A 15,136-nucleotide genomic window follows, 5' to 3' on the forward strand; every position below is an offset into this window, starting at 1 on the left:
GTAGAGGGTTGCTCTGAATCATCAGCTCTTCGACCAGAATTGATCATATTAATTATAATAATAATACCTTTATTTATATAGCACTTTTTCAAAACAAAGTTACAGAGTGCTTAACAAGACAATAACATAGCAGACCAACAATGATGAAAAACAATTTAAAACATTAAAAGTTTTATATTATTAAAAACGAAGCAACACAAGAGAATAAGTACAATAGAACAATATAAACTAATTAAAATAGTCAAAAGAAGGTTAAGAGAATGCCATTACATATAAAATAGGTTTGAACAGATAAAAGTACCTTCAGGCCACAGACCCTGTGAAAGAGCACTTATAAAGATGCGTTTTTAAAAAGGGATTTAAAAGAGGATAAGGAGCTTGCCAGTCTGATCTCCTCAGGGAGAGAGTTCCAGAGGGTGGGGGCCTTAACAGAAAAGCCTGGTCACCCTTGGTCCACAGCCTAGACTGCGGAACAGCTAGCAGAGCCTTGGCTGAGGACCTCAGGTTGCGACCGGGCATGTAAGATATCAGAAGATCTGAGATATACTCAGGTGCAAGTCCGGAGTGGGCCTTAAAAGTTATCAGTAATATCTTAAAATGTGGAGAGAAGCTAAAATTGAATTAGCTAATAAAATAAAAGTAAAAACAATTTCCAGTTTAAAATATCAGGTTTCCTTTAATAACACTAACCTCGTCATCTGAGTAGGAGTAAGCTGAAGCAACTGCTCCCCACACTTTGCTGGCTACATTTGCCGCCTGTTTCATGCTCGACTTAAACACATCGATTTTAGGTCCCGACAAGAGGGTGTCCATCTTGATGCCTGAAATGGAGTTGATGACCGAGCCCAATGACCCTCCCTGGGAGGACTTGACCAGCGCTGTCAGTGAGGACGATCTAATACCCGGGCTACCCACGGCGCTGCCGGGGGCCTTTGTCTTTGCTGCAAAAGTCTTAGAGCGAGTAACAGTGGTGGGGCTGCGTTTGGGTGTATCGCCTGGGGAGCCAGTTTGAGTTTTTACAGGAGGCACGGGGAGGCTAGACCTGCGTTCCATAGACTGTTTGGGCTGTGGGGAGTCAGTGGAGTCTCCCTGGGCCTGCTGGAGCTCCATGCTGGAGGACTTCACACCCAGGGGGCTTCTCAGGCTCATGTACATTTCGATCTCCTCGGCCAGGTTGCGGGACACCACAGCAGGCACGGAGCGTGGTGGCTCCTGGCTGGTAACGGAGGCCGACTCTTCGCTCTCAGTCACCAGGAGGGAGAGTGGGTCAGCACCCACCTTCACGTCCGCCCTCTCCAGGGTCGGCCCTCGCAACCCAGAGTCCTCCTCGTTTGTTTCAGTCTGCTTCCTTTCTCGTTTCTCCTTTTTTAACTCAGTCCTTTCTACCTTTTCATCATCTCCCTTCTCTTCTTCTGGTGCTCCAGGCTCCTCCTCCTCTGGCAGCTTCACCAGTATCAAGCCCCGATCATCTCCAGGCTCTTCCTGCAGGTCTTTAAAAAGTGCTTTGGGCACACTATTAGGGGGTGGACTTTGGCCTGCACAGAGCGCTGCAGCCAGGATACGGGCATCGGCACCCATCTGACTGGCCATGTGGTCCACGCCTTTCTCTAGGAGCATCCCAGCACGAGTTTCAACGGTGAAGCTACAGCTGCGTTCAGCAAAGGATTTCTGCCGTTGCTGTTGAGGCAGGTTAGCTACATCTCCGGATGGCAGCGAGGCATCATCATCATCATCAGGGAGAGACACATTATCAGTCTTGCTGTGTCTCCTGAACAGCTTCCCTGTACCTGCAAAATGTGTAGCGTTATAATGAGTTGTCCTTTTCTTTTTTTGTGATCAACTTTTTTTATTGGCACCTTCAGACATACAAAACAAATTACACAATGTGTGACAGGTAATAGCAGATAGTGCACAGAACAGATAAACACAAATTGGACAAGAACAAAAACCCTCTCCCAACCCCCAGAGTTGTCCTTTTCAATTTAGGGTTGCAATAATCAAACTTAATTTATATGTAAAACAAAAGAAACTATCCATCATGAAAAGTCATAGAAGTGGAAAAATTGCCATCCAAATTTCTGATTGCAGTCTAAAACCATTCAAAAAAGATTTTTTAATTGAACTTAAAGGCCTTATCTTTCTCCTCACCTGTTTCCCTGCCACCATCAAAGCTCCCTGTGGACAGCTTCACAATACTGGGGACAGACGAGAGCCCATCAACAGGACTGGGGGGCTCTGCTAGTGCTACAACACTGTCCACCGAGCTAGCAATGTCACCTCCTTGTTAGAAAAGTACATAGTCAACTGACCAACATCAACGTGTAACGAGGAAATGGGGTATTTGTGGCACACATAACCTTTAAATTCAGAACTAGAACTGGAATGGAAGTAGCTTTTCTTACCATTATGCTGTGCTTTGGAATTGTTTCTCTCTTCCACGGAAGTGACAGCTGTATGTGAAAGCTCTGCCAGCACCTGGTGTAACTCATCTTTGGAGCCGTAGCCTTGATCAGACTGCCTTCCTGTGGATCACCAAATCACACAAACCACGCTGTAACTGCTGTACAACTATGGCCACTGCTGTCGCAGCAACTCCAGATCTCAGCAATGGTCAGAGTTTCAAAGTCATATCAGCAAATGTCCTTTCTGACCCTCAGAGTGTAAAGCTTTTATAATTAAGAGGATGAGTACCTGTGCTACAGCTGTTGTCTGTTGTGTCTTTCGTGCCGTGGCTATGCGCAAACAGGTTGTGTTCCTCGCCGTTGACCTCACTTGAGCTGTCGGCACTTCCATGACTCAAACGGTCAGCGTCGGTGACTGCTGACCCACCTATTGTTGCAGACAAAAAAGGACACAGAAAGAAAAAAAGTGGGTGAGAAACAAGGAAACAGTGTTTAAGTGTCTCCCATTATCCAGCCCTATCATACTGTGTATTCCACTCCCACCTGTAGTACTAAGTGTGGGGCCCTTCTTGGAAGATGTTCGGTCTGGAGCATGCTTGAACTGGGTCACTCCACGAAGCACATTACGAAGCTTGGTCCACATAAAGAGGCCACTGCGGTTCCTGCTCGGCCACGGGCTCTCTAAGACGGCCTGCAGAGGGAACAGACTGAAGGATGAGGACATGCGTAGGCAGACAGTAAGTAAGTGGTATTTTTTAACAGATAACGGACATATTTCTGAGAATTTCTCCAACGCGGGTGTGACACAGATTAGAACTCAAAAAACACGGGTGTGACAATAGATTATCCATACAAGGACCACGTCTGTGAACTGGTCAGATTGAGTCTGTGAACTAGATCAATAAGAAAGACAACGTCTGTGAACTTGTCAGATATTTCTGTGAACTTATCAAGAGACAGACTGTGAACTGTCCCGGATTTAGCAAGGTTTACCGAGATTAAACTAAGCTTTGTAGCGACGGCTACATCGTAGCGAAAAGTAGAACTACTGCAATCTTGTAATGGGTAACGAAAACACCAAGTAACCGGAGCCAAAAGGACCTGTGGTCGGAGAAATGTTTTTTTTAAATGTTTTATCATTTTTACCTGCACTTTAATGTTTTAAGTAAAGTACTTTGAACTGCCCCGTTGCTGAAATGTGCTATACAAATAAAGCTGCCTTGCCTTGAAATTACTGCCGTTGTCAGTTGTACTGCTTTCAGTCCTTTGTGCTACAGTGGAGATATGTTTAAGCAATGTGAAAAGCTGTATGTGACCTTGTTGTAGTATCCATATGTGATGGCGTTCGGATGTACTCCGGCTTTTTTCATCTCAACCAGGACTCGCACAGCCATGACAGGAAGACCCCACAAACCACAGAGCTGCATCACCACTCTGTAACACACCTGGAAGCCAGAGAGATAAATTTTTTTTTAAAATTTTAAAAAAACGACGCATTCATTAATCTTGGATTGGAAAAGGTATTAATAATAATAAAAAGTAGTATCACACAATGAGACAAACAGAAAAACCCTAAGTCTAGACATGACTTATGTCAAAAATATGAGAAAAAAAAACGTTAGTAGAATCACATAAACATAGTAGTAAAATCTCACTGTACCTCATCCAGCACCTCCACCTCAGTGGTCCTCATCTTCAGGAGGACGTTGTACGCCTGCTGCATGGCACGGCTTTTAGACTTGGAGAGTCGCACGGCTGCCGGTAGGCAGATGAACCACAGGCTGTAGCAGTGACTGAACAGACACCTGGCCCACTCCGGAGGACTGGAGTAGAAGCGCTTAGCCATCTTGTATGCTAGCTTGATCTCCTGTTGGATCAGGGCATTAAAGAGGGCATTTTTAGGCCTTCACTGTTGACATGACAGCTTAGAAATGAAAGGGGCGAGAGAGAGGGGGGGAACGGCACGCAGCAAAGGGCCACAGGTCGGAACCGAACCCGCGGCTGCCGCTTCGAGGAGCAAGCCTCCGCACATGGGCGCATGCTCCACCAGGTGAGCTACCCTGGCACCCAGGATCAGACAGACATTTAAAGCATAAATGGATTAAGGAGGTTGATGAGGACGGAGGATAAAGTGTCTGATTTTGACACAGGTTAGGGCTACAACAACATCCAGTCCTTTTAGGCATGTGTGTTCCAGTAACAGGGTGTTGCTGCTACTTCTGCTGAGTGTGACTGCGTGAACCTGTACACACCTGCTTCGTCCTCTTAGCCAGTAGTGCAGGGCTGCTGGACACACTGGCCCCGGCTGTTCTGCTGCTGAGTGCTGGAAGTAACTCTCGAGGACGGTCAAACAGCTCCATCTGCAGCCTGGGGAAACCTTTATAGCTGGAGGATGAAAAATAGGATTGTTGCAAGGTCACATGCTCCAGACTTTTTCGGTATTTGTCATCAATCTTTTTCTGTCTAATAAAGTTTTAATAAACTGCAGTTAAAAGACTTACATGAATCTGGGGGCAGGTTCAGTTCCATCTCCAACTGGAGGTTCAGCGGGCATGACAAAAACAGTGTGTTCGCTCTTCTGGGACTCGTCCAGTTCCAACAGCCTCGTGTCCTCAGATGACTCCCCTTCAACCTGCAGTGAGGATAGCATCCAGAGCCTTAGCGATACTAACAACTATGATTTGAGTTTTACAGAAAGCACACTCTGTAGGTAATTTCCTGTCCGATAGCAGAAAGTAAACAACAAGAAGCATATTGCAATCTGTCATTCTTTTTCAATTAGGCAGTAAAACATGCTTATTTGATTGTTGTTGGGATTCAAGGATAGAAGAAAAGAAGGGAATGTCCATTCCTCTTGGTGACAACATTTATCAAAAGGGACAAATGGGTCAATTTAACTGCCTTTTAATCACAAACATAACAAAAACAAGGCATGAGGAAATGTGATTACAGAGTAAGCCTAGTATTACCTTGGTGCCCTTGTCGGTGAGTTTATCAGAGGGAAAAAGCTGCAAGAAGAGGAAAGAAAGCAAAGGGACCAGAATGAATCAGAGGAAATTTTGGCTTCCTTACTCACCCAGTGGACACGTTATTTAGCCAACAAAACATAAAACAAAAGGCCTATACGTGGAAAGAAACTTCCGGTGGGAAGGAAATACAAAACGCCATAAAACCAGTGTACATATCCGAAACCTGCCTGACGCTGGTTTGGTAATCACCTTCTCGACACAGTCGTCAAAAAAGGCCAGGCCAGTGTCCTTGTCACTGACAAAGGTGCACTCCTCAATGAAGCGGATGAAGATCTGGGTCTTGGTGAGCTGGGAGTAGAACTTCTGGTGGGCTCGGTCTCTGCTTTTGAGAAACCCTGCAGGAAGGACAGGTTGTGGTATCACTTCTTTAGTTTAACTGAAATCCACATTTCAAAATTCACATTTCCACAATCATTCTTGAATTGACTTCAGGGAGAAATAAATCAGGTTTTAGTGTATTTTCATCCCTCTTCAAAAAACCTAATGTGTAGCTTTTAAGACAAAAGTGTTCAAATATGCTGTGTTACAAACCCTTTCCATCACTCTCTGTATCTAAAATTAATCTCCAACAGTGACGGTAAATGGAAAGGAGGACCATTTCCCTACAACAAGTCTTTTCACAGCTAATGAGAAAGGCGATCGATTCGTAAAAACACTTTGGTTGAGTGATAGTTGAGATGCTCCTTGAAATAGAAATGCCAATACCATTAGGGGAAGCTATCTAAATTAAGGCTGTAAATGATGCATAGGTTACAAAAGCCAGGAAGCTATCGACACATCCAGGCTCCGCTGCGCATAAACAAAACCGTTATCCACGTCACGTGTCATTATGGTTTTACACATCATCCACATGATTTCATTGCCATAAGACAACTTAATCCCCACCGGTTTCCACACATTTGAAAAGCGAGCGGTCAATCCCTTGTTTACCTTGCAGGTCGTAGAGGGAGTCTGCGGCCGTGGCCTTTTCGGAGGGCGCCTGGGTGATGGGTTTGAGGTAGGAGCGGTAGCCCTTCAGGATGGAGGCCATGAAGCGAAGGAAGGCCTCCTGGATTTCCATCTCCAGGGCCGTCTTCTTCTTGTGCCAGGTGAAGTCTGCCTCGATGGGGGTCATGTCCACTGCGGAGTTCTCCTGTGTCGTTGGACGTACTGAAACTAAAACACACAACAAATTACGAGGTTAATTTGAACAGTTGAAATAAAAAATCTGATATGTGGGGGTGGGGGGGGGGGGTGTGTGTCTCCATTTATCTTTCACTTGCTTATTTTATGGTTTTAAACTCCTTCATGTCCCAATTGTTTTGGCCATGGCACACATTCAGTTATTTATCTATTCTCACAGTCATGAGGATGAAGATAATGTTACAAAAAAAGAAGCAAGTTGTGTGTTAATTTCCAAGTAACTTGTTTAGCATTAACCTGCTGGCTAAAATGCTATAAAAAAAACGGACTTCTACGAATGTGCTTTTAGCTTTCAACTAGCTTAACTTTTCTTACTTTAACTGATGATGCTCTTGTTACCTGATGATGCTCTGTTTTATTCCTTTATGTTGTAACTGTTTTTGAATATGTTGTTTTAAGTTGTCCTTTTACTTTGGGTTTTTGTAAAGCACTTTGTAAACTATAAAAGTGTATGATTATTATTATTATTATTTCTTTTTACACTCATTTTAATGATTTGACTAACAATATACGATCAACATTTTGTCAGTTTTGGGGCTCCATATATAATGACATTGGGATGGAAAAAAAAAAAAAAAAACATGGCTATACAAGAGAATGAAACCTAATGCAATAGCCAAAGCTTTTTCAGCTGTGATACAGATTCAGCTCTATTTTGACCAAGTTTGTGGTGGTTGTTGTATTTAACTAAATTGTTCTTGAGATTTCATCCATTCCCTGTAAATTCATCTTCATCTTTTGAGAAACAAGTCATTCTCTCAAGTGAGGTTTTGCTACAACAGGAGGTGAGATGCTGTGTGTACCCGTGGCCAGCTGGTGGTGCAAGTTGCTCAGGGAGTTAACCAGACTCTTGCAGGGTTTCTTTGGGAGGTTCTTCCAGTTGCTGTGTCTCTTTTCATCAGAACTGCAACACACAATACCACAAAGGCAGTTAGCTGGAAGTAACAGGAGAGCTGCACAAAAATAATCTGCTATGTGCTCCTGCTTGTTGATGCAATAGTGGAGATAGTTCAACATTAGGAGAGCTGTAAATACATAGTACAAAAGCAGGCAGCGATGTGGGTTTAGTATTAAAGCACAGCATACAGGTAGATAGTGTTGGTGTCCAGATCCACACAGACAACATCTGGCGGGGGGTCGTAAAGGTCAAAGTAGCGGGAGTCCACGCCCACTATGAATGGACAGGGAGCGTTGAGGACGCCTGCTAGAGAGAGCGGGCACAGGGGGATGTAGGGACACTGCCACTGGAAGGGGAAGATCATCTGAGGAGAGACAAGAGAGAGGCACGATTACTACAACCAGGCTCACAATGAATAGGAGTTTTACATCACACCTTCTGAAGGTAGAAACATTTAAAGTGCCACCATTATACCAAAACCTTCCAGTTTGTTCTTAAAAGGCTCCACAAAAAACCGGTTACTTCCAGGGGATGTCTAAACCAAACTTCAGAATTAAATTTGGGCAATTAGGACAAATTTTAGGGCATACATACATACATCTGATTATTTATCATCGCAACTGATTTATTGTGAAACTTCAAATGCATTCAGGGGACTTTTGAGGATTGGGACATCATGTGTATTCAAAGAGACATGGTTGGCTAAAGTCAATTATGTTCATGGAGCTGCAGAATCAACAACCAAGCTCAGTGAAAAATAAGTCAACCGGTCAAATACCTGAAGGAGTGGCAATACATTTTTTTTTTTTTTTTAAATATTACCCATGATGTCATTGTTGATGTTGAGCATTGACTTTGAGATATAATGGTGGAGTGATGATAGGTATGACTATATAACTATAATGTTAGAAAGGGCATCTTTGTGGCATTTAAATCTTATCAGAAGTCACCAATTGACTTTGAGGACTGTCAATTATTTTTTTAAGTAATAGTTATAATGAATTTTTAAATAAATAACCATACATTCTCTGTACCATCTATTATGTGTTCATGTTGTGAATGGCACATGACTATGATGTTCACTATGACTTGTGTAATTGTCTGCATATTAAAATGTTCAGTGGTGTTACTGATAAGTTCACTTCACTGAGGGAGCTGTGATGGCTGATGGAATGTCTGAAAAATGTAAACTCTAGATGACATAATGCATGTAAAACTGATCACGTTACTGTTGAACATCTAAAACATGTTTCTCCAAAACCTGTTCCTCTTCTCACTGCTTGTTTTACTGTTACACCCCATTCTACCAGACTGTATATTCGTTACCGTCATCCAATATGAGTAAAGCAAGTCAATTGAATAGTCTTAATTATGTATTTCATGTAACGGCTGTTTTAATATTTCAATCTTAAGCCGATCAAAATGCAGCTGATTATGCCAGTAATACTACTGAAGATGTTTGAGTATGGCTTGCATGGTGGAGCATTACTCACAGCCACCACAGCCTCGGCCACTCCGGTGAGCACAGCGGGCCGGAGGGAGTGCAGCAGGATCTTACTCTCCAGCAGGACAAAGTGCAGCAGTGTGGCGCAGTTCTCTGAGCCCAGATTCATCAGCAGAGTGCCATAGTCTGCCCCGCTGACAGGGAGGGAGAGCACACAGGAGATGAGTGAGTTGATGAGTTCGAGCAGAGGACGGAACACAAAACGGAAAGCAAAGGGAGAGGAGATATAAGGGATGGACGGAGTGTGAAAAGAAGAGCTGATGGAGCAAAAGGGTTTATAGCCGGGTTTGTAACTAGAGACAGACACGAGTCGGATGAGGGTGAAAACAAAGGTAATTCTAAACTTCTCCAAACAATGGTAGGCAATGAAGATCCCAGAAGTAAAACATTAGGTTGAGTGCCATTTAAAAAAAATGTTTGTAACAGTTTTAATTATTAGTATTTTTATATCAACACCGAGATCTCTGAACTATGCAAATCACACCGAAAAACACCATCACCTTACGACGTGATGCCATCCAACAACCCTGCATGTCATACTCGCTTTGTTAAGCTCATAATGGAAACCATGTTGAGACTCAGGCTTTGATTCAATTTGACAGTCATTTCTAAGGACCTACAGTAGATTCTAATGATGTTAAGACAATATGGCCATTAGGTTTCATTTAGTCAGTGTTGCCAAGAGATTTGATCCATTTGCTGATGCGGTTTTCCTGTGTTTACATATTCTGCCATGTTGTTGCCAACATGACCATTTTGATTCTTTGTAATTCTCAAAAATTGATTTCTGTTTTCACGTATTGTTTTTGAGATTTTCAAATCACAATCACAGAGGCAGCAACAGCAGTGAGTCACATTAAAGAATGTTAATGCTAATTTGTGTTAGCTTAACAAAGGCCTGACAATCACCATTTTTGTGGGTTTTTCAACATAAGGCAGCACGCAGAGGCACAAAGAAGCCAGAAAGCCACTGCTTGAAATGCACACATTAAATGCAAACATGGCAAAATGATGCAATGTAGTAGTGGAAAAAGTGTCAAATATGATGATGCCCAAGGCTGTTTTCAGTGTTTGACCTGGAAAAAAAACTAACATGAATGAATACGTTATGCTTTTTTCTAGAACAATACACTGGTATTTTTCTTTCAGCCTGATCAGCTTCTTTTAGACAAAGCACAGAATTTGTACTGAAGGACAAATACATTCAGCTTTAAATGGGCACAAAACTTGTAAAAGTATAATAAACTGTAAAGTACCACCCCGTGTTTGAAAAAAGAATTTTAACTAAGTAACTGTACATATTATTTTGTAGTGAAACTATGACGTTAAGCATTGCAAAGCCCGTTGTACCTGAGGGGTAAGGGTGTACACACAGGCTGGGAGAGGATCAAGGTGTCATGTGCCGAGAGCTGAAAGGAAACATTTTATAATGTGAATATAAGGAACTACAAAAACAAAAGCATACACGTTAAAGTATATTTTTGATTGAATTATTACAAATGTTAAGAAGAAGAAAAAAAAAAAACATGTCACCTGGACCAATATTCTTGGCCTTTGAGGAGAAGGAAATGACACATTGTGCATGAAGTGTGAGATGTGCCTATTTAGAGAAATACACAAAATGTGGTCATATGTCGTCAAACTATTTTCAAACATATGCAGCAACTACATCCCACCTATCATAATGTGAACTTTGAGATGTGCACAGTGTTTAGCATTAATGTCCCCAACAAACGATATAAAAATGTCAATAGTTGCAGGCAGATTCTTACTTTTCAATAGGCAGCAGGTGTGGGCCCGAGACGGAGAGCTTGTAGAGGAACATCAGGAACTTGCGGAAGGACTCAAAGAATGGCCAGCGGGAGAGCAGGCAGATGCATTTATTGGTGTTCACAGGACGGTTGGGGATCACCTTCTTCTCCACCGTGGTGAGCAGGCCCAGCTGGATCTTCTGCTTCTCGCTCAACTGATCCACTGGATGTGGCTCGTAGAACTGGATGGCTGCTCCATACACCTGGAACAAAATGGACCAATTCCTTTAGTACCGTTTTGGCTTCCTAGCCAGTTTAACCTTGAAGGAAATCTTTTCAAAGAGTACACTCAGGTAACAATCTTTCCTTGTTTAAAAAAAAGTTTTTTAACTGTAGCCCTCGTTTTTTTTTCTTTTTCTTCTCCTCATCAATGCCAGCTTGCTCTTGGTTGCTGCATCTCACCTTTTCACCGGAAGAGATGGTTAAGACGAATGTGGAGAAGACGGGCAGAGGATCAGGTGTGTTTGGTGCCCAACACTCAATCTTAGCACCCATGGGTAAACAAAACAGAGGGACAGATTCTGACAGAGGAAAAGACTCATAGTCCTCTTCTGGGTAACGAAAGATGAGACCTGGAAAACAAAGAAAAAAAAACAAATAATAGTTATGTACCCAAGTGTCGTTATGACGTAGTAGTGTTAAACAAAATACATCCAAAAGTTTGACAATTTATATAAATAACTCAAACTTCCAGACAGGCTACAAGTATGGCTTTATTTCTCTGCAAGGATTAAACAAAAGAGGCTCTAAGAAAAGGGAGATCAGTGTTTTTTAATTGTGATGAAAAGTAGTATATTCTGGTTTCTTTTTTTAGGAAAAAACTGTTATTCTTCACAGTGTAACTTGTTTGATGATATTTCATTCTCACAAGACACACATTCTTATGAGAACATGCCCATATACAAACAAGCCTGCAGGCACAATAATAATGGGCGTGGCAGGAAATGCCGTTGTCTGAGATGAATAAACAGCCACCTCACAGGAAAAAGGCCGGCCAAAAAGATAAAGCCAGCATGTGTGTCTCATGTGTGTGTGTGTGTGTGTGTGTGTGTGTGTGTGTGTGTGTGTACACACATTCATATGAACATGTACTATACGCTTGTTACACAACAAATTGCTCCAAAGGCCAAGCTGTTGTGGAAGCATTCAGTCAGTGAAAATGTCAGATAAACCGTTCAGAAATGCCAGCTGTTAATAAGCAATACCAATCTACTGCAAGATCAGATATACACTGAAGGTGCTGCTCACTTAAGAGACAGCGCAACAGAGGCCAATTGCAACAGCACACAAAGCTGCACCACCCTTCCATAACTGCACTGCATTTATCATATCAATACATCGCATCATTTAACAGAAAGACTAGTTCTTATTACTGCAAAACATTTTTAACACCAGAAGCCTATTTTCGCCAGGAAAAAATAGATGACATTGTTAGAAAAAAACAAAAAAAACAATACTCAACTCAAAATGATGAGGAAGTGGGTCAAAACGTTGAATAACTATATCATAACTCTGACTAAGCACCTCATAATGTTGACTTTGGAAGTAATAATGTTAACTTACCATCTTATAATTTCTGAATTTGTCTAACTTCCCTTACTACTGACCATTTCATAATTTCACCTTAATTTATGTCTTCTTATGTTGATTTTTTTTTTTAAACATTTTATTATGGCCTCTTGGCTTCAGACACAATATTCTATGTACTGTAAACCATATACAGTTTTGCTTTAACTACTTGCTGTATCCTTTCTATACAATAGTGGCCTTAGAAACTCTTATTTTCACCTCACACCTTCATTTTTTTTACAGATTTAAAATAACTATTAATAAATACTCTATTATCTAACGTGCAACAATAATAAAATCAGGGTAACTGCAGACCTCTGAGGACACTGTGAGTTTCTAACATGGTAAACCATCAGAGACGTATACTCACCAGCTTTGTAACTGATGGAATTGGATGCAGAGACTGATTTCTTGTAGCACAGGAACACATTGGAGCCCCACTGAAAGGTTTAAAACAAATGTTCATGTAAATGGGTTATTTAATGACCTATGATGCACAAGTGCTAGCTTAGGAACAGAAATCAGACTTACCATGCCACAGTTGAGGTTCTTGTCCACCTTGCAAAAGGTATGTGGTGGTATCTCGCCTTTGCTCGTGACAATAACGCAGATGTCGGTCACTGCAAGGGAGTTCTGAGGCTGGACGGGCGGCGCTCGGCGTAAGGTGATGAAGATGCGCTGCGAGGTGGCGGAGCTGTTGTTGACGTTGGCGCAGCGGCCGTACGGTGTGGCCTGAATGATCTCACAGCCCTGGATCAGACGCTCCTTACCCTCATACAGCACGCTGATGAACATAACAAACAGGAAGTGTAAATATTAGCGTGGCCCTTAACAATGAAACAACACATATTGCGTCTCCATGAAGAATGCTGAATATATTATGTACAGCCGTCTTCAGCTGAGTGAAAAAGTGATCGAAATTGTGTGGAAATTAAGATGGCATCACAATGACTCATGCCCACACATCCTACAAAGCTCGCGTAGACAATGAAGTGGCTCAGAGAGTGCTGTCCTGGAATATAGTTTTGCTGTCAGGCATGGCTTTCATTTCTTAAACAAGCCTTGCTGCCAACAGACACATAACTCACGATCTAATGACGCAACAGTTAACGCTGCAGAACATAAGGACATTCAAGTTTGAATGCTCCCAACGAATCAGGAAGATGACACAGACATCAAGAATGAAAAATCTATCATTTCTGTCAGACAACAATGAACATAGCAAATAGTGGACATTTTCTGCTGGTGTGGTTTTGCCAAAAGTGAAGTTGTCAACCACAAGCTGAGTAATGAGGTAAACACTCTCATGCAAAGGCTTCCAGAGAATCCTCCAACAATATTAAAAAGGAAAATATGCGTTCCTACTCCTGTCTATGTCTAGTATATATTCCATCAGCCATGGACCAAGTCATGCTTTCTGACAGTATGCAGACAATAGAATACTTGGGACAGTGACAAATACAACAGTACAGAGACGTTAAATGACTGAATAACAACCAGTTTTTACATGTGCTGAAGTTGTTGATATTTTTTATAGACTATAAATGTGTCCACCAACTCCTGAGGGAAATATCTGGCTCTTTAGCTGCCACATGCTTCACTATACTAACTAGTCGCTGACGTTGTCGGTGTGCAGTTTTTTGCTGGGTAGGTAGTGTACAGTGGGTTTATCAGAACTTTTTTTTTGCTGAAAACAACAGTAAAGTTGCAGGCTGTAAACACAACAAAGAGCTGAAAGCCGCTGAAATGCTCCATAGAGGTGAGGGGAACTGCAGAGTCGGGTGATAATTATCTGTCGGTTCATCACTATGAGTGACTCCAAGTCATTTCATCTATTGTTAGTGTACAATTTGATTAACGCAGCTTTAAGTAACATTATGGTCACAGAAAAAGACAAACCTGAGCTCTCCCTTACACAGACATGTAAAAGAAAACTTCAAGTATTCTTTAATTTCTCAAAAACTTTTTTATCCATATTAAATGTGCAAATCTGACAAACAAGTACGCACAATGCTGCCATATGAACATATAGATCCACATTCAGACTGATTTGGGGGAAAAGTACATTACTGAGAGACAATAAGCTAAATGAAGTGCGAGGAACAAAGTGAGGTTCCATGGTGAGCTAAATCTCTAGTTCTGCTGTTTTACATAGTGGATCAATCATCATCAGCACCACTGACTTTTTTTCCTAAAGCTCTGGTTGCCCTTTGAAGCCTCGATGAGAAGCCCATCTTTAATGGGTGATGTGATTCAGACATATCTACCTGCTGACTCATTCAAATCCCAGACAGCAAGACAAACTTTCATATCAAGATTTTCATACCCAGATTACTGCCAAACTGTTTTGTGCATCACCGGTCTCTGCTTCCTTATCACTCCTGCTAAGTATCACACAGCTAAAAAGGTACAGCCAGGAAAGCAATCAGTGTCCCACTGTGTTGATTTTTTTTTTTGCATGACTGTAGGGCTTCTATAGCAGCATGCTCCAGGTCCTCCCTTTCCATCTGGACAATACCATGTGGGAGGCCAAAAGCTGTGATTGCTGCCCTCTTTAAACTATGACAGACCCTAAAAAACATTTTCTAATGTTGTGCAGACTACAGGGCAGCCATTGCGGATATAATAGTCCTGAAACACTCCATTTATTCTGAAAAGAATGCAGGACAAACCTAAAGAGGCCAGGAGGACAGTTGCCAGCAAATTCTCATTTAGGCAACAAAAACAGAGTCCTAATGGGC

The 15,136-nt window shown here is 42.0% G+C and overlaps 1 protein-coding gene across 3 annotated transcripts in view; it reads right to left on the bottom strand.

Annotated features, from left to right (window-relative positions):
• The window catches only part of dennd4c (DENN/MADD domain containing 4C), a 35,502-nt gene that overhangs the window by 4,361 nt on the left and 16,005 nt on the right, over positions 1-15,136 (bottom strand). The window contains exons 3-23 of one of the 3 annotated variants that reach the window (XM_078276537.1): positions 12,927-13,179; positions 12,766-12,835; positions 11,229-11,398; positions 10,788-11,029; positions 10,549-10,615; positions 10,366-10,424; positions 9,005-9,149; positions 7,700-7,875; positions 7,417-7,517; positions 6,362-6,586; positions 5,621-5,766; positions 5,372-5,410; positions 4,904-5,034; positions 4,655-4,787; positions 4,063-4,269; positions 3,719-3,847; positions 2,946-3,093; positions 2,692-2,829; positions 2,403-2,522; positions 2,149-2,277; positions 691-1,787 (exon numbers count right to left, since the gene is read on the bottom strand). In XM_078276537.1, the coding sequence (XP_078132663.1) occupies positions 691-1,787; positions 2,149-2,277; positions 2,403-2,522; positions 2,692-2,829; positions 2,946-3,093; positions 3,719-3,847; positions 4,063-4,269; positions 4,655-4,787; positions 4,904-5,034; positions 5,372-5,410; positions 5,621-5,766; positions 6,362-6,586; positions 7,417-7,517; positions 7,700-7,875; positions 9,005-9,149; positions 10,366-10,424; positions 10,549-10,615; positions 10,788-11,029; positions 11,229-11,398; positions 12,766-12,835; positions 12,927-13,179 (3,925 nt within the window). Of the gene's footprint in view, positions 1-690; positions 1,788-2,148; positions 2,281-2,402; positions 2,523-2,691; positions 2,830-2,945; positions 3,094-3,718; positions 3,848-4,062; positions 4,270-4,654; positions 4,788-4,903; positions 5,035-5,371; positions 5,411-5,620; positions 5,767-6,361; positions 6,587-7,416; positions 7,518-7,699; positions 7,876-9,004; positions 9,150-10,365; positions 10,425-10,548; positions 10,616-10,787; positions 11,030-11,228; positions 11,399-12,765; positions 12,836-12,926; positions 13,180-15,136 lie in introns of all 3 variants that reach the window. The other 2 variants (XM_078276536.1, XM_078276538.1) reach the window with 2 other exon arrangements.

Source organism: Sander vitreus, chromosome 19, assembly GCF_031162955.1.
Source record: "Sander vitreus isolate 19-12246 chromosome 19, sanVit1, whole genome shotgun sequence".
Lineage (NCBI taxonomy): Eukaryota > Metazoa > Chordata > Actinopteri > Perciformes > Percidae > Sander > Sander vitreus.